The sequence below is a fragment of the Muntiacus reevesi genome, chromosome 15 (assembly GCF_963930625.1).
Source record: "Muntiacus reevesi chromosome 15, mMunRee1.1, whole genome shotgun sequence".
NCBI lineage: Eukaryota > Metazoa > Chordata > Mammalia > Artiodactyla > Cervidae > Muntiacus > Muntiacus reevesi.
In genome coordinates this window covers 28,626,599-28,646,166 of record NC_089263.1, presented here as the reverse complement: position 1 = coordinate 28,646,166, position 19,568 = coordinate 28,626,599, and the positions used below count along the sequence as shown (strand labels likewise).

The following is a 19,568-nucleotide window of genomic DNA, read 5'->3' as shown; positions in this document are numbered from 1 at the left end:
CTTCTTTTTCACGTCAGATAATGACTTTTAGAAATGGTCTGTTTTGCCAACATCCTCCCTGGCTCCAGTCCTCTTTCTGCACCCCACCCTCTGGGCCCAAGTTCCTCAGGAAGCTTTTCCAGCGTAGCCCAGGGCTGCTGCAAGGGCTGGGCGTCCAGGTCCTGGGCGGTGGGCTGCGCTGGCGCCCTTGACAGTCTCGCCCGCAGAGGGCCTGTGCGTCACCTTGCTGCCGACCACACAGGAAGAAGGGGCTGGACTCGGCTCACGCCAGAAACAGGTGCAGTGCGTTGTGCTTATTTCCTGGCTTGGCTTAGAGCTGTGATGCTTCGCCTGTGAGGGGTCTGTGAAAGACCAGCCTCTGGAAAGCCTGGGTGTTGACTTAACCTTTGTCTAAAGCAGAGGTGTGCCCGTGTGCCATCTTGCTGACACATGCTCAGATGTCGGGTGCCCGCCTCTGCCCGGTGCAGTCACTGCCCCGCATGCAGTTGTTGCTGCAGAGACTCTGGTCTTCCATGTCCTGACAGATAAAGTAGGTGGAGGAGACTGGACCCCATTAGTGGTGTTTGGACTTGGCGTTTTTTCGTTTGTTTTTTCAAACTCTTTTTTTCTTTCCCCAAATGAAATCTCATGGGGGAACTCCAGGATACAAAAGGGTGAAAAGAGGAACCACTTTGGTTGAAGCTGAGGGCAGGACCCCTTCCTTCTGTCCCGTGGAAAATCCCCAAGGCATCTCCTGGACCCTAAGACTCAGAGGAAGGTCTGGATACCAGGGACTCGCTGCATTCAGTGGTGACTTGGAGCTTAACATTTTATTATTTCATGTGTTTCTCCTAGATGTGTTCTCCTTTAGGGAAAGACCTCTGTCTGATTCTTTGTTGTACCCTGAGCACTAATGCTTCATACACAGTCATCATTTGAATCAGGAATCAGGCCAGGAATCTGGCCTTCTTGACTTAATGTGGTAATCCATTGCCAAGCCCATAGTTCTTCTGTCTCCCAACACAAATTCTTGCTTTTCCTACTCAGAACCCTACTATGAGCCAGGTGTTGACTCTCCTGGCCAGGCCCCAGTTCCCTTGATGGATACACAGCAGTCACTTCGTGTCACACCCAGCATACTTTTCCCAGTGTGTTTCCGGAGCCCTTCCCACACTGACTACAGTCAAGTGAGTGACCTGCCAACAAAGTGTGAGCCCATCGGTAGGTGTTCTCTTTCGGAACATCAGTTTTCAAGGACCCCTGACTGCAGTATTTCCTCTGCTCTGCCTTCTCTGTTGGTGCTCAGTGACCTTCACAGTGACTTGTCCTGAGTGAACTCAGGTTGTGTGCTCATCTGATTAGAAAGTAAATTTTTCCTTGGATATCAGTGTCCAGCATTCCATTCTGATTGTTTCCACTGAAAGTGATGATTGACATTACCAATCTAGGGATGCTTTATTCCAGGGAAGTATGGATCAAATTGGTTATCAGGAAAAAGTGTTAAATTCTATTTACAAGCATGTATATTCTCAGAGAGATTATACAGTTGGGAAGAATACAAAATACTTATTATTGGATGCATTTTATCAGAACCTTAGAAAAGTAAGTTTTTATTATGGGGAATTTTAAGCATATGCAAAGAGAGAATAACATAATATTACCCACATGTTTATTAGGTAGTTTCAACAATTAGTATTTCATGGCCCATTTTGTTTCATTGATATATTTACCCACTTAATTTTATTATTTGGAAGCAAATAACATGTTGTTTGAGGTGGATATCATTTATTTGTTGAATAACAAAATATTGTTATCTTGAAGCAAATTCTGGGCAGCATATCATTGCAACCTCAAATATTTCAAATGCTTACATTTTTAAGAAATAGTCTCAGATTTGATCAGACTTTAGCATCAGTGCATTTGCCTGTGAATTTACTGAACTACTGGCCTTTGTATGTAAACTTATTTTTTCAGTGTCAGTATTTGCAATTAGCAAGTATGTATGTATTCTATTGCCCTCTTACAGAAAAGGGCGTTAGTGTAATCTGGTCTGCAGTTTTTTTTTTTTTTTTTAACATAACAGTTTATCCTGGAAATTGTTCCTTATTGGTGTAGGTAAGTGGACCATGATCACAGCTCTATACTGGGTTTACTGATCTACAAGACAGCAGAGATGAACTCTAGCTATTTTCCCTGTGCTGTTGCTGTTAACACTTGCTGGTTTGAAGCGTGTACAACCTTCCTCTGAGGAACGTGGATCAACTTTAGATGAGAATGTTTACAGAACACCCTAGCCATCTACAGATTGTATTTTTATGTAGTACACATGAAAAATATACTGTAATATTGGACTTCCCCGGTGGTACAGTGTATAAGAATCTGGCTGCCAGTGTGATACATGCAGGGGGCACAGGTTCAGTCCTTGGTCTGGGAAGATCCCACACGCCTTGTAGCAGCTAAGCCCATGCACCACAGTCCTGAAGCCCGAACGCCCTAGAGCCTGTGCTCTGCAACAAGAGAAGCCACTGCAATGAGAAGCCCATGCCCTGCAACGAAGAGTAGCCTCCACTCACCCCAACTAGAGAAAGCCTGCATGCAGCAAGGAAGGCCCAGCGCAACCAAAAATTAACAACACTTAAAAATACTGTAATATATAAGTTTTTATATAGTTTGTCAAGATAGTGTGTTATGTGGGATATCAAGTTCCCTGTGGAATCTTTGAATAACTGACACTTGTTTGCCTTTCTTTCAGATTTAATTAACCTGCACTCAAATGCTTCTGCAGAAAAAGCCAGAAATGTCCTTGCTGTGGAAGCCGCCCCTGGGGAGCTGGTAGGAGAGCAAGCTGCAAATCAGCCCACCCCAGGGCCTCCAAATTCTAGTAACTTCTCTTTTAAACAGTGGGGCACGGAGCTCAGGTGAGTCTTTGGAAAGCATTATGTGAAACTGAAAATGGATAATTTCTGATAACGTATAATTTTATATGTGAAATTATAAAATCATCTGGCATTTGTGAAGGTATTGGTCACAAGGTTCTTTCGCATACTTTTAGCTTGTATGGGACTCCTGTTACGTGCCTGATACTTTCACACTCAGGGTTTAATTGTTTGAGTATTACCATACTCAGTGATTGACATATGATCATATGGTTGACATTTTATGGAGACAGCAATTGGCTCAGGAGGAGTCCTTGTCTAAGGTCACAAGGCTCCCAGGCTGCAGAGTTGACTGAGCATCACCACAGTCAGTTTCAGAATAATTTTCACCACCCCAATAAGAAACCCCAGGACCCATTAGCAGTCCCTTCCTGTTTCCCCCAAACACCTCCTTCCTATCCTGCCCTTGGTAGCCACTACATTTTTGTCTCAGTGGATTTGCCAATTCTGCTTATTTCATAGGAGTGACATCCTATAGTATCTCGTCTTGCTTCTTTCACTGAGCGTAATGTTTTTAAGGTTTTCATCCAAGTTGTAGCATGTATCAGTACTTCGTTAATATTTCATGTCTCTTGATTGTGGGATAATACTCCATTATGTGGGTATACCACATTTTGTTTATCCGTCCTTCAGTTAATGGGCATTTGAATTCTTTCCACTTTTGGGCTACTATGAATACAGTTGCTATAAACATCTGTGTGCAGGTTTTATGAAGACATAATTTTTCAACTTCTTTAAATATCAAGGAAGATGTTGGATCATATGGTAAGAGTATGTTGAGTTTTGTAAGAAACTGCCAGGTGGTCTTCTGAAACGTACCACTTTGCCTTCATTTCTCCCAACAATAAATGAGAGTTCCTGTTGCTCCACATCCTTGCCAGCGTTTCATGTCATCAGTGTTCCAGGTTTTGGCTGTTGCAGTAGTTGTTTAGTGGTAGTTTGTTGTTTTAATTTTCATTTCCTCGATGACGTATGAGGTGGACCATTTTTCATATGCATATTTGCTGCTTGTTTATCTTCTTTGGTGGAGTGGCTGTTAAGGTCTTTGGCCATTTTTAAGATTGGGCTGTTTGTTTTCTTATTGTTGCATTTTAATGACTCTTTGTGTATTTTGAATAGCAGTCCTTTATCAGATGTGTGTTTTGTAAATATATTTTCCCAGTCTGTGGCTATCATCTAATTCTCTCAATTTTGGCTTTCACAGAGCAGAAGTTTTTAATTTTTATCAAGTCCAGCTTATCAATTATTTCTTTCAAGATCATGTCTTTGTTATTGTATCTAAAAAGGCTTCACCATACCCAAGGTTGTGTAGGTTTCCTTCTGTGTTAATGTTAACTTGTAGTTCTGTAGTTTTGAGTTTAACATTTACATCTGTGATCCATTTTGAGTCAATTTCTGTGAAGCATATATGGTCTCTGTGTCTGGTTCTTTATTTTTCATGTGAGTGTCTAGTTGCTTCAGCACTATTTGTTGAAGAGGTAACCTTTGCTCCATTGTATTGTCTTTGCTTCTTTGCCAATGATCAGTTAATTGTATTTATACGGTTCTATTTCTGGATTCTCTGTTATGTTCTATTAATGTATTTGTCTATTCTTTTGCCAGTAGCACCACACTGTCTTGATTACCATAGCTTTATAGGTCTCAAAGTAGAATAGTGTCAGTCTTCCAGCTTTATTCTCCTTCAGTTGTTGTGTTGGATAGTCTGAGTCTTTTCCCTCTCCATATTAATGTTAGAATCATTTTGTTGATAATCACAAAATAACTTGCCAGGATTTTGATTGGGATTGCATTGCTTCCCAGGTGGTGCTAGTTGTAAAGAACTCACCTGCCAATGCAGTAGATGTAAGAAGCGTGGGTTCCATACCCTGGGCGAGAAGATCTCCTGTGAGAGGGCACTCCAGTATTCTTGCCTGGAGAATCCCAAGGACAGAGGAACGGGTGGGCTGTGACCCATAGGGTTGCAAAGAGTCAGACACAACTGAAGTGACTTAGCATGCGTGCACACATTGAATCTATAGTTAAAATTGGGAAGAGCTGAAAATACTGAGGCTTTCTAACCATGAGTGTGGAATATTTCTCCATTTATTTTGTTCTTTGACTTCATCAGAGTTTTGTGGTTTTCCGTACATATAGATCGTATATGTACATTTTGTTAGATTTATATGCCTTAAGTATTTTGCTTTCTTGGTGCTAATAATGTAAATGATACTGTGTTATTAACTTCAAATTCCACTTATTCATTGTTGGTATGGAAGAAAACAATTGAATTTTGTGTGTTAATCTCATATTGTGCAACCTTGCTATGATCATTTACTAGTCCTAAGAATTTTCTGGTTAATCTCTTCAGGTTTTCTACGTAGATGGTTGTGTCATCTATGAATGGTTTTCCCTCTCAAGGAATTGGTCCATTTCATCTAAGTTATCAAATTTATGGCAGTTGAGTTGTTTATTGTATTTCTTGCTTATTCTTTTAATTTCCAGAAAATCCGTGGTTATTTTCCCTCTTTAATCTCTGATATTAGTAATTAACATCATTTCTTTTTCCTTAGTTAGCCCAGCTAGAGACTTATCACACCAATTGATCTCTTCAAAGAACCAGCTTTGTTTTCATTTTTTCTGTATTGATTTCCTGTTTTCAATTTTATTGATTTCTGCTCTAGTTTTCTGTTTACTTTGGATTTAATTTGCTCTTCTTTTTCTAATGTCCTAAGATAGAAACTTAGATTATTGATTTTAGATCTTTCATCCAATGCTATAAATTTCCCTCTAAGCACTGTTTTTGCTGCATCCTGCAGATTTTGATAATTTACATGTTCATTTAGTTAAAAATATTTTAAAACTAGTTTTGAGATGTCTTCTTTGACTCACATGTCACTTGGACATGTGTTGTTTAATCTCCACATACTTGAAGATTTTCTTGTTGTTAATACCTTTCTGTTACTGATTTCTGGTTTAATTCTACTGTGGTCTAAAAGCAGACATTGTATGATTTCTGTTCTTTAAATTTGTTAATGTGTATTTTATGACCCAGAATGTAATCTATCTTGATGAGTGTTCCATATCAGGAAAATGTATTTTCTGCTCTTGCTGGATGAAGTAATTTGTAGATGTCATTTATATCAAGGTTATTAATGGTGGTGGTGAGTTCATCTGTGTCCTTACTGATTTTTTGCCTACTGGATTTGTCTGTGTCAGATAGAGGGGTACTGAAGACTCCGCCTGTGATGGTGGATTCATCTCTTTCTCTTTCAGGGCTATCAGTTTTTGCCTCACAGACTTTAAATGCCCTGTTGCTAGGTGCATGCACATTAAGACTTGTTATGTCTTCTTGAATAATTGACCCCTTTATCATCGTGTCCTGGCCGTCTTTATCCCTGATAACTTCCCTTACTTTGAAGTCTACTCTCTGAATTTAATATAGCTCTCCTGCTTTCTTTTGATTAATGTTAACACAATATATTTTTCTCTGTTTACTTTTATCTATTTTTGCCTTTATTTTAAAGTGGATTTCTTGCAGATAACATAGTTGTGAGCTGATTTTTTATTAGTTCTGGCAGTTTGCATCTTTTAATTGATCCATTTACACCATTGACATTCAAAGTGATTATTGATTTAGTTGGATTAATGTATACTGCATTCATTACTGTGTTTTCTGTTAACATTTGTCGTCCTTGTTCTTTGTTGCTATTTTTGTCTTCCACTTTCTTACTGCCTTTTGTGGTTTAATTGAGCATTTTTTATGATTCCATTTTCTTTGCTTACTTGGCACATCAGTTATACTTCTTTTTTTTTTTAACCTTTTTAGTGGTTGCCCTAGGATTTCCATTATATGTTTACAACGAATCCAAGTCCACTTTGAAATAACACTATTCTACTTAACAGGTTGTGTGAGTATATTATAACAATAAAACAATCCTAATTATCTACTCTAGTTCCTTATATCATTGCTGTTATTCATTTCACTCATATATAAAGCATAAATAGCACATATATACAAAATATATATACATAAGCATCCATAATATATGCATAATGTAAGTTTATACATGTATAAAACGTATATCAGCATAACATATACATGGCAAATAAATGGGGAAACAATGGAAACAATGACAGACTTTATTTTCTTGGGCTCCAAAATCACTGCAGATGGTGACTTCAGACATGAAATTAAAAGACACTTGCTCCTTGGAAGAAAAGCTGTGACCAACCTAGACAGCATATTAAAAACCAGAGACATTACTTTGCCAACAAAGGTCCATCTGGTCAAAGCTATGGTTTTTCCAGTAGTCATGTACAGATGTGAGAGTTGGACTATAAAGAAATCTGAGTGCCAAAGAATTGATGCTTTTGAATTGCGGTGTTGGAGAAGGCTCTTAAGAGTCCCTTGGATTGCAAGAAGACCCAACCAGTCCATCCTAAAGGAAGTCAGTCCTGAATATTCATTGGAAGGACTGATGCTGAAGCTGAAACTCAAATACTTTGGCCACCTGATGCAAAGAACTGACTCATTTGAAAAGACCCTGATGCTGGGAAAGATTGAAGGTGGGAGGAAAAGGGGATGACAGAGGATGAGATGGTTGGATGGCATCACCAACTTGATGGACATGAGTTTGAGGAAGCTCTGGGAGGTGGTGATGGACAGAGGAGCCTGGTGTGCTGCAGTCAATGGGGTCACAAAGAGTCGGACATGACTGAGCAACTGAACTGAACATATATATATGTAACAAGTATACATAAGTGTACATTCCTGGTATTATTATTTTGAATAGACTATTTGTTAGATCAATTAGAATAAGGAAAATGTTTTTATTTTGCTTTTATTTATTCCTTCTTCAGTACTCTTATGTTGAATCTGAGTTTCTCACCTATATTATTTTTCTTCTTTCTAAAGAACTTAATATTTCTTGCAAAGCAAATCTACTAGCAACAGATTCCCTCAAAAATTTTTTTCTTTCTTTTTTTTTTTTGCCTGAGAAAGTCTTTACTTTTAAAAAAAATTCTCCTTCACTTTTAAAGGATAATTTCACACTTTACAGAGTTCTTGGTTGGTGGGATAATTTTTTTCTCTCAACACTTTAAATATTTCAGTCTATTTTTATTTGCAGAGTTTCTGAGGAATGGTCACATGTAATTGTCTTTGTTCCTCTATAGGTAAGGTAGTTATTTTCCTCTGGCTTCTTTCAGAATTTTTTGTCTTTGATTTTCTGTAGTTTGAAAATGGTATGCCATGACACGGGCTTTTTGGCATTTATTGTGCCAAGTATTTCTTCTTTGCCCCTCTCTTTCTTCTACTTCTGGTATTCCCATTATGTGTATGTTATACCCTTTGTGATTGTCCCATGGTCCTCAGAGGCTCTCTTCCTCTTCCTTTTTTCCCCAGTCTTTGTTCTCTTTGCCTTTTAGTTTTGGGGGGTTCTATCAGGATATCTGTGTACTCAGTTTCTTTCCTTAACTGTGCCCGGTTTATTCATAAGTCCATCAAAGACATCCTTTTGTTTTTTTGCAGTGTTTTTACCTCTAGAATTTATTTTTTGTTCTTTTTTTAGAATTTCCATCTTCGCTTACGCTATCTGTTTTTTTTTTATTTATTTTGAGTTTTGGCTGTGGTGGGCCTTCGTTGCCGTGTGCGGGCTTTATCTAGCTGTGGTGAGTGGGTGCTGTTTGTTGTGGTCCTTGGGCTTCTCATTTCAGAGGCTTCTCTTGTTGCAGAGTGTCGGCTGTAGGGTGTGCAGGCTTCCGTAGTTGTGGTGCTCAGGCACAGTACTCATGGCTTCCAGGCTCAGTAGTTGTGGTGCATGGGCTTGTTTGCCCTATGGCATGTGAGAATCTTCCCAGATCAGGGTGTCCCTGCATTGCAAATCAGATTCTTAACCACTGGACCACCAGGGACACCCTGGCTGTCTGTTCTTGCATGCTGTCTTATCCATCAGAGCCCTGAGCATGTTAATCATAGTTGTAAATCCCCAGTCTGATACTCCAATATCCTAGCTATGTCTGGTTCTGATGCTTATTTATCTCTTCAAACTGTGGAGTTTTTTTGCCTTTTGGTATGTTTTGTAATTTTGCCTTGTAGCTGAACGTAGTGTTCTGGGTTGAAGGAACTGCTGTAAATAGGCTTTTAGTAATATGGCGATGAGGTGTGGGAGGTGAGGTATAGTCCTGTGATTTGGGCTCAGGCTCTAAGTGAGCTTGTGCCTCTGCAGTGTGAACTTCACAAGTGTTTCTCAGTATGTTTATTCCCCCTTAGGTGGGGCAGGATGACTAGAATGGACTGGAGTTGGCTATTTCCCTTCCCACAGGTCATCTGGGCTCCAGTAATACCCAGGTTAGGCTCTGGTTAATAGTTTTCCTGGAAGGCAGGCCTTGTTAAGAGCAGAGAGCTCTGGAATATTTAAAAATTATTCCTTTTCCCCTCTCTGCCAGAAACCAGAGGGGATTTTTCTCTGGTATTCACTGTGGGAACCTTGTTTAGCCCTGGAGGTAAGTCTCACAATACTGTGAGCTCCCCTGTGACTGGGTCCCTGGAGTTTTTAACTCACAGAGGTGTGTGTACTGAGCCTCCAGCAAGTCAGCAGTTGCAGTGAGTTTTCCTGCCCTGGCACTGGTTCCGTAGTTGAGTCTCTGCTCCAGGAGGCTGTGACTCCCTGTGTTGGCCTGTCTTTCCAATATTGGGGGTGGCGGTATGCCCTGTGTCCTCCCCTCACTTACGGATCCAAGAAGTGGCTTGTCCCTTCAGTCACTGTTTCCCCAAGTTCTCACTCCTTGAACTGCTATTTTCTGGCCATTCTGTACTTTGCTGTTCACCCAGGACCTTCACTCAGGGTTTGTCCTTCTGCCTGATGTGCCCCATCTCATCTGATTCAGTCCCTCGCCAGCCAGCCCTGAAGGGATGATGGGAGGGAGGAGGCAAGGTGGGGCTCTCTCCCTGGACACCTGCAACTAGAGCACCACCGCTTTCACTGATTTCCATCTGTTGGATCAAAGAAATGTTTCTGTGCTCCTAAAAATATTAGAAAGTCACCAAGAGATGATCCCTTTATTTTACATGTTAAAAAGTTGACACTTAAGAGAGGTAATGAAACCTCCGAAAAGTGTCTTGGGGGCTCTGAGGAGCTAGGTTCTTTATGTCTCAGGACAGAAAGAGTTCATTGAGAGGCAAAGTGATAGATAAGAAGTGATTCATTAGAACAGGATGCTCATGAGATTTACAAGCGGGCAGGCAAGAGGGTGCCACCCCCAAGAACTTAGTGGGCTGCATTTGTATAATCAAAGGAGACGAGGGGAGGGGAGTAAGACCACCTTCTTCCTCATTCTTTGAGTCTTTAACTCTCCCAACGTGTTGGGTAGGGGAGTTTTTGACCCTGGATGGCCCATCCAGGGCTGTCATGGTGCTGTGGAAAAATGATTTCAAATCTCAGTTTAATGAGGGTCTTTCACTTTGAAATGTCACCTTACCCAAATTATTGTTTTTTTATGTGTGCAGAGAGCATGTCTGGGGTCATTAGCTTACTGACATCACTGGGTAGGGTGTGGGTCTCATTCCACCATTGACTTATTGTTTGAGGGCATGTCTCATGCTTCTGTTTCATGGTTTTGTTGCTAGGCAGACCTGTTTCTTGAGTGATCATTAACTTACAGGGATCTCCCATACTTTTTTCTGTAATTACTGTCCTTTATTGGAATTAACTATTTAATCACCTACTGTATCCCTTTTCTCTGTCCCTATTAGTAAGGTGACGTGCTCAAGACACATAGCAAGTATATGGAAGATCTGAGAGGCACTGTGGTGCCTTGATTGGAGCCCAGTGTTCCTTCCACCCCTCGTTCTAAGAACATATTTAGGAAATGATTGATTTGCCAGATTTTCATGCCTGAGCAGTTCCATCTGCCCTTAAAGTTAGATAATGGAATGGGGGAGTCAGACCCATAACACTGGGGGCTTTCTGATTGTGGAGTGTGTTTCCCCTAAGAAAGTGAGCAAGTGTCACCTTTGCTTTAACAGTGACAGTTCACATACAGGGTTGAAGGTCACACTAGGAGTTATCTTCTATCCGCTGTGCCTTCCCACCATAGCCCAGTGATTAAGAACCAGCCACCCAAGTTCAGTTCCAGCTCTATGACTTAAAGCTGCATGACTTGGGCAGGTTACTTAACTTTCATTTGTAAAATGGGGGTAATAATCACACATATTTTGGGAGATGAACATGATGGTGATGATAATTTAATGCATATTAACTACTTTGAGCAGCACCTGACCCTCACTAAGTACTAGATGAGGGTTAGTTGCTGCCTTTGTTGGGGGAGACACAGTTCATGGCAAAGCCATTCTCCACGGGGGTCCAGGGGGCCACTTTCTATAGAAACCCTGATGTCTCTTGGTTGGCATATGGATCTTAGGTGTTTATGGTTTTTGTTTTCTTTTTTTGCTTGCAGTGTGCTTAAAAAATGTTTAAGTATTCAGTAAAATGCTTTAGATGCACAGAGATTTTTTTGTTTTTTTTAGAGGTTTTAATGACCATAGAAATATTAAAACAAATTTCTGTATTATAAATTAATGGCTTAAAAATTACATATATTTTATATAAATTTAAATGGTCTTTTAGAGTGTCATCAGGGCTTAAGGGGTAATTGAATGCTTGTCTACTATGTTTTTATTCCATTTATCAATACAGTTGAAACTCTCCTAACCAGCTTCCACCAGCTCCCCTGTTTACCTGATATTTTAAATTCTTTCTACAGAGCCGTGGTCCTCAGTGACTGCAGGAGATTAAGGGCTACTGTAGGGCACCCTGTGCCCCTCCTCCCACCAGCCAGCTGCAAACCAAGAGTGGGCTGACTTTGTTCCTAACTAGTTAATGCTAACTAGTTGTACATGTTCTTGTAATTATATAATTGAGCGAAATACTTGGTAAACCCATAAGATGTTAAAATCAGTTGCTTTTTCTGTGAAAAAGCAAGTTAAATGCTTGGGGGAAATTTGATAAAGGTGAGTCACTAAAAAATTGCCAGGATGTGGGTGACACAGTTGGTGAAAGATAGGAGGAAGAAAAATTGTTCAAAACCTGTAAAGATTCTATGCTTAGATTGTTTCACAACTGTAAGTCCCTAATCTACTTTTTAAAAAGAAGCAAAACAAATTTAGAAAAGTTAACTAGTATCTTATGGGTGTGATTTATCCAAGAAAGAGACCAGGTTGCTGTGGTCAGTAGCCCCAGACTCAGGAAGAAGCCTTGGCTGGCCTAGCTCAGGGGGCTGGCACGTCAGTGCATGCTTATGAAGGTATGTATGCCTTCACCGGTTCATGTGTTTAAGTTACTGTTAAATGGTTTCCTGCTTTAAAACAATGTTTTCATTAATTTACTAATAGTCCAGATCACTTCAGGTAAAAGAATTGGCTCTCTTGTGCAATTCTGGCTGATCCTTGTGTGAGTGTGCATGCTCGGGGGTGGGAGTGTGACCGCCCTGGAGCCGTGCAGAATTTGAGCGAGGTGGGTATGCGTGGGAGGTGCTCGGGCTGCAGCCGTGCTACAGGTTATGTGATAGCGGTGAGCACAGCCCTGTGGTTCTGTGGGTCTGGACTGGGCGTCCATCCAGGCGCTTAGCCATGCCTGACACACGAGTGAGCAACAGAAGTGGGGTCTTACTGCGGCTCGTGCTCTTGGTAGTCAGCCTGGGTTTTGGAATCACAGCTCTGCTACTCATTAACTGTGTGATGTTGAACCAGTTTCTTAACTTCTCTGAGCTTTATATTCTCCATTAGTAAATTGGCATGTGTGTGTTTGTGTGTGTGTGTGAATACCCTTCCCTATTGGTTGGGTGTGAAGGTTAAGGTTATTAATAAGATCTGCCTGGCTGAGTGTCTGACTCAGTGTGAGTGCTCAGTAGAGAGTGCTTACCCGATCCAGTGCTGCTGGTATTGCTGCTACTGTCGTTACCCTGCCTTCGTTGAGCCAGTAAGTGAAGTGGGTCTTTATTATCCATCAGTGGAGAGGGTGCCTATCTGGAGGATGGGTGTGGAGACTGAGTTGGCTAAGGAAGTGTCCTTATCCTTCCAGTCTTGCCTCTGATGGGTCTTCCGCTGGCCCTGCCGCTAGCCTTGCTCTGACCCTTTGTTTTTTCAATCCCTTTGAGCCCTCAGGCCAGGTAGATACAGTTATTCCCATGAATTGCTGGTGCTCTCAGGAGACTGTTCTGGTTTGGCTGGCTAGGACCATGGCTGGTGGCTCATCTTGTCTATAGCAGAGGGCCTGGCCTAAAGCAGGGGGATGACTGGTGAATTTGGGGAAGTCATTCATGCCCAGTAGCTGTAACGTGGTACTCATCTGTGGTTTTCCCTATAAAGCTGAGCTATGTTTATACCAAGAAAGAATTTAGTCACCATACTGCTGCCCCACACTGACGATTTAAAGCCTGGCCTCCCAGAGAGGCGAGTGTGGAGGAGGGTGGCCAACTCCCTGGCTGGTGGAATTTCAGTGATTGCACTAGCTGGCCGGGCTGTCTGCGCCCTGATGCATCAGCGCCCAGTCCTTGCTGACATCTCCTGGGAGTGGGGTTCACGCTCAGCACCTCTGTCTCAGCTGTCCTCGCCACCTCCACTGGCCACGCACTTCCAGGAACCCATGCATCAGAAGGGGCACGGTTGTGTGACACCACCCTGAAAATTGCTGCAGTTGTGAGAGGAGCGATGGCTATGGCATACAGCCCTGGCTGAGATGTGTGGTCATCCTCCTTGACACGGGAAAGAGAGAACTTAGGTGCCTTGTTCAGGGCCACCAAGGGAGGACAAGATTGGCCCAGATCTGCCATGATCTTGCCTGGAGAATCCCAGGGACGGGGGAACCTGGTGGGCTGCCGTCTATGGGGTCGCACAGAGTTGGACACGACTGAAGCGACTTAGCAGCAGCAGCAGCCATGGTATTTAGAACTGGGGGCTGGGAAGGAGAAACTGCCAGTACCTGTTACCCTCTGCAGGGCCTGGGCCCACCTGTGGCAGGAACCCTGCTCTCAGTGACCTCAATCAGTCCTCACCACTAGTTCAAGCTTTGCAGGAAGAGTCTCCTCGCCTTAGGCTGCAGGCCGTACTGCTGAACGTGGCCTCGAGGGCCAGAGGGCTCATCTCCCCCTTCCGCTTCCTACCCGCCCGCCCTCCACCCCTCCCCAGTTTCAGGCATGCTTGACCTCTTTCATTTCTGCAAACACTCTGTCTTCCCTACAGGCCCTGCCTCAGGCTGACTTTTTGCTGGGAGGACTCCCTCCTCCTGGTGACTCCCGGTCACCCTTCATAGGAGCCTCGTTCTACTCACCCCTGTGCTTTCGTTCACAGCCTTACTTCCACTTATAATTATCCTGTTTCTTTGTGTTCTTGTCTGTGGCCCACCTCCCAGGTGGGGGCTGGGAGCTCCAGGGGCAAGGACCCCGTTTGTCCTGGCCGGGTGTATCCCCAGCTCCGCACATGGGCTCTTGTGTGTGGCGGGTGTCTGCAGCCTGCTGGAGGAAGGAATGATGAATGAAAGAAAGGCTCAGTACCCTTCTGGCCCAGAAGCATTCTCTGTTCCTGCTCCTCAGGGTTTGTCTGTCCTCAGCCCTGCACACCTGTGTGGGTGGCACTGTCCATACCCTCCTGCCAGGGACTGCAGTTCCTTGGGTGCTGTATTTTCTATTTGGCCTCCTGGGTAGGACTTTCTCTCTAAGGAAGCATTGCTTACCTTTTTGACTGGGAATCCACAGCAAATAATATCTATTCATACATAATGGCATAGTGTTTGTAAGCACACAAAACAAACAGACATTTCGTAGAATTTTAATTATTACATCTAGTAAGGCTACGTACTGTTTTTTCTTCCAGTGTATTAAAACAGTTCTCATCATGACCCTCAAAATTGATTTTGTGGCTCTTTAGTGCAGTCTCCTGACCTGCTAACGGGTTGCCGCCCATAGTTTGAGAAACGCTGCTCTGAAGGCTGCCCTGGCTGTGCACTCCCACTCTCAGTCATCTTTGCATCTTCTTCTCCCCTCTTCCTGTGTGGCATGCATGCTCCCTTGGATAAGAGGTGGTCCCTCCCTGCCTTTGAGGCACTTACAGTCCTCAGGGGTGACAGATGGGCAGGTAAGGAGTCCTGTCACAAGGCACTGTAGGATGCAATTGAAGGCTGAACCTAGCATGTCACCCTCCCTGGGTGCACTGAGAGGGCGGTGGGTGAGATGTTTGGGAGGGCAAGGCTGTGCCGTGGAGGATGAGTTTTAACTTGGGACTTGAAATGTGAGGTGGGACCTGCCAAAGGAAAGGGCAAGTGCAGAGACACCTTTGCAAAGGTATGGAAGGCAGAACAGGGTCTCATAAATTCACTAGTTCATGTGCTGGGAGCGTAGGCTGCTGAGTGGAGGTGGTGACTGAAGAGTTGCTGAAGAGGCCAGGAGGCCCAGGGTGAAGTGATGGGGTAGTTAGTGTCTGTCCTATGGGCAGCAGGGAACCAGTAGAGCTCTACCTGCCCGGAAATTCTAAGATGAGATTATTTTCACTTTGGTTCTCTTTTTTGGGGGGGGGCAGTGCACATTTTTTCTCCCCCATCAGTTCAGTTCCGTCGCTCAGTCATGTCCAACTCCTTGCTACCCCATGGACCAGCAACATTCCAGGCCTCTCTGTCCATCACCAACTCTCGGAGCTAACTCAAACTCATGTCCATCAAGTCGGTGATGCCATCCAGCTATCTCATCCTCTGTCGTCCCCTTCTCCTCCTGCCTTCAATCTCTCCCATAGGAAACCCCAATTTATATATTTTTCTTTTTTTCCTAAATATGTGTATTTTATTCAAGTATGGTTGACTTACAGTGTTTCAGGTGCACAGCAGGTGATTCAGTTATACATACACACATATGTTACTTTTGAAATTGTTTTCTGTTATAGGTTATTATAAGATATTGACTATAGTTCCCTGTGCTATACAGTAAACTGTTGCATATCTATTTTTTTAAATTAGAAATCTAGCATTCTAGTAATACTAAGTCAAATGTGGAATCAAAATGTCATAAATTTTTTAGTTAGGCAAAAATTCATAAGTTTTATAGGGTATATATTATGCATATTTTATATATATATATATGTATACAAAAGCTTTTCTACTGCGCTTGCTAAAGGCTTGAGAAAGAACATCAAAAAAAAAGGAGGAAGAGATGGAGAAATTGGAAAACCTAAACTAAATGAAATGAGAGCATTGAATATGAAATAGAAAAAGTGAAACAGACTAGATAAAGGTAAAAGATCATCATATAGTCCAGTTGTTTTTAAACATGAGGCAGTGCACATTTTATTAGATGTTTGTTTTGATGACTTTAGAATTGGTGAACTCATTATCCATATTAAATGTATAGGATGATTTGGAAAGGGCCTTTCTGATGACACTTCTTTCCCAAGTCATTATATCAACAGTAAATATATTTTAGCTTTAGACATGATGCTCCAAACTTCAATGCCTGTTGAAATACGGACTGTAACAAAAAGTAGTCTTGCAAAGCCCATGGTTCTAAGGGCAGTAGCTTGTTGGAGACTGGCTGTATTTGTTTGCTTTGGCTGCTGTTAACAATTACCATAAACTCGGTGGGCTAAAACAACATGAATTCATTCTGTTAGAGTTCTGGAGGCCAGAAGTTCAAATTAGTCTCACTGGGCTAAAGTCAAGGTGTCAGCGGGCTGGTTCCTTCTCAAGTCTCTAGGAGAGAACGCATCCCTGGCCTCTGCCAACTCCTGGAAGCTGCCAGCATTCCTCGGCCCATGGCCACATTGCTCTACTCTTTTTGGTCCCTTAGCCAGCTTCTCTTCTTATAGTGGTATCTTCCTGTGCCTCCCTCTTATAAGGACACTTATAATAACATTCAGGGCTGTCTCAGATCATCCAGCCTAATTTCCTCATCTCAAGATCTCAGTCACGTCTGCAAGTCCCTTTTGGTTATTTCTGCCTTTTTTTTTTTTAAATAAATCATTTCAAATAACATTGTCCTGGTGTCCTTGTACATATGTTTCCATATCTTTGTGAGAATCTCTCTGAATCATTGAATGTACAAGAGGAAACACTGCATCATTGGATAGCTGTTGCCAGTCAGAGCCCTGCCCGCCCTACTTTTTGTTTCTCTTGCTGGGGCTTGTAGTCAGGAGGGATAGAGCTGATTGGGCACTCCAGAGGTAGCCTGCCCTCCTTTTGCAGTTGTCTTCCTGCCATAGGCAAGGTGATGATAGAGCCCCAACGTTGGCTGTGCAGGGTGTTTGTGGAGCTTTGAGCTCTTGAAGGATTTGATGAGGTATTTTTCCAGCCATTCTGTCAGCCTATAAGATTCTAGCTGATTATCAGAGTCGAAATGAATATTGAAATTATTACTGTTTTAGATAAACCTTTTAAACTGTATGTAGAAAAATCAAACTAAAATATGTGTACCTAGAACCAGAGGTTTCCTTATTAATTATATAGTTGCTGGTGTTTGGGTTTTTTGTCTGTTTTTAAACTTTCATTGGAGTTCAGTTGATACGCAGTGTTGTTGCTGGTGCTGGTTTGTAAAAGTTCAGCCTGATGCAGCTATCAAGGTGACATTTGGCTGTCCGGTGGTCCCTGACTTTACCTTTCAGATCAAAGTAGCCGAGTGTTTATTGAACAAAACAGCAGGCACCTAGTACGGTGCCTGGAAGGACACAGAAGTTCTGCTCAAAGGTTTGTCAAATGACCTTGGGTTCTTTGAAGAACTAGCACTGTCCAGGAGTGGCCTCAAGCATCAGCCAGCAGAGCCGTGTTATACTGGTGTGAACTCTTGAGTAGTGCGTGACTCGTGCAGAGCCCTCTGCTGACGAGAGGGGACAGGACAAGGGGCTTGAGAAGCGTGTGCTCTACTGACCCTCATGCGGCACAGTCACAGAATTGGCTCTCACCACATAAGATTGAAAAGCAGCAACTAGTGTTTCAGCTTAAAGAGGCTTTTGCTTTGAGCCTGATCCCGTTTCTTCATCACCTAAGGCTTGGCAGGTGGTACCTCCCCCAACCAAGGCTCAGTCCCTTGGCTGCAGGTGAGAGCATGGTGTTTGCACATGTGGGCCCCGAGACAGGGTAGGGATGGCATGGCCAAGCTGGGGAAGTCCCAAGTCATGTAAATTGCTCTTCTCTCTCCCCAGACATGTTCAGTTCTTCCCTGCTCTCTCAGTCCTTCTTCTGTATCCGTTTAAGGACCAGAGCTGAGTAGCATAGTTCTAAGGCTCAGGCAAATGGCAAGAAGAACTTAACTCCTCGAATCGATGATGATGGAAGTAACCTGTGGCATGTGAGTGAACGCTGCTGTGAGACCTTGGCTCTGACAGGGTCAGGGAAACTTTACCGTGTAGAGGGTCCAGGGTGCCTCTACTCAGCAGTTGTATCAAAGAAATGACAAAAATCCTATGAAGCTTTTGTGAGAGTTTCTTTTTCTTCTGAGCAACAATTTTGAAATAGCTTTCTCCCCATGGTATAATTTTTATAAAGTCGGACTTTACCACAACATTGCATATTGGGTTATAGTGGGGAATTTCTTGGGGAATTCCTCTGTGCTGTTGTCTGTGAATTTCAGTAGAGTGAGGGAAACATAAGTGTATTAAGTAATTTCTCTACATTCTTCTAAATTCTTAAAGCACTTTGATGAAATTCAAACAAGGCAAAAAAATCATGCTTTCAGAATGTAAAACATTGAAAAAATGACTGTTTTACATGAGAATATCATCTGATTCACACTAGAGTTGAAGTTACCTCCACCCCCCCTTACCTTTAATCTGCCTCAGGAAACTGAATGATGCACATTTCTTCCTCTTCTTTATTTTAATAACCTTACTGAAGTATAATTTACCTATGTTAGGTGTACAGGCTGATGGAGTTTAGAAATTATACATAGTCATGTAAACACATATATAATCAAAATATAGAGCATTTCCACCACCCTATAAAGTTCTCTCATGCCCCTTTATATGAAATTTTTAAGGATTTTGTGTATATGGAATCATGCTATGTGTAGTCTTTTGTATTTGTCTTCTTTCATGAGCATCATCTTTTTGAGACTCATCTATATTGTTGAGTGTTTTCATAGCTCTTTCTTTTTTCATTGCTGAATAGTATGCAGTAAGTATGGATATATCACAATTTGGTTATGCATTCACTAGTTGAGAGACTTTTGGTTTATATCCAGTTTGTGGCTATAATAAATAATGCTTGCTCTGAGTATTCATATCCAAGTCCTATGTGTAGTTGTTCAGTTGTCAAATTATGTCCGACTCTTTGTGACCTCATGAACTGTAACATGCCATGCTTCTCTGTCCCTCAACATCTCACAGAGTTTGCCCAAGTTCATGTCCATTGAATCGGTGATGTCATCCAACCATTTCATTCTCTGTTGCCCTCTTCTCCTGCCTGCAATATTTTCCAGCATCAGGGTCTTTTCTAGTGAGTTGGCTCTTTGTTTCAGGTGGCCAAAGTATTGGAGCTTCAGCTTCATCATCAGTCCTTCCAATGAGTATTCAGGGTTGATTTCCTCTAAGATTGACTGGTTTGATCTCTTTGCTGTCCAAGGGACCCTTAAGGGTCTTCTCCAGCACCACAGTTTGAAAGCATCAATTCTTCGGCACTCTGCCTTCTTAATGGTCCAGCTCTC

At 42.4% G+C, this 19,568-nt stretch overlaps 1 protein-coding gene across 1 annotated transcript in view; it reads left to right on the top strand.

The window, feature by feature from the left end:
- TBC1D2B (TBC1 domain family member 2B) overlaps positions 1–19,568 on the top strand; it is an 88,683-nt gene that overhangs the window by 30,534 nt on the left and 38,581 nt on the right. The window contains exon 3 of the mRNA XM_065906451.1: positions 2,732–2,897. Within this exon, the coding sequence (XP_065762523.1) occupies positions 2,732–2,897 (166 nt within the window). The remainder of the gene's footprint in view (positions 1–2,731; positions 2,898–19,568) is intronic.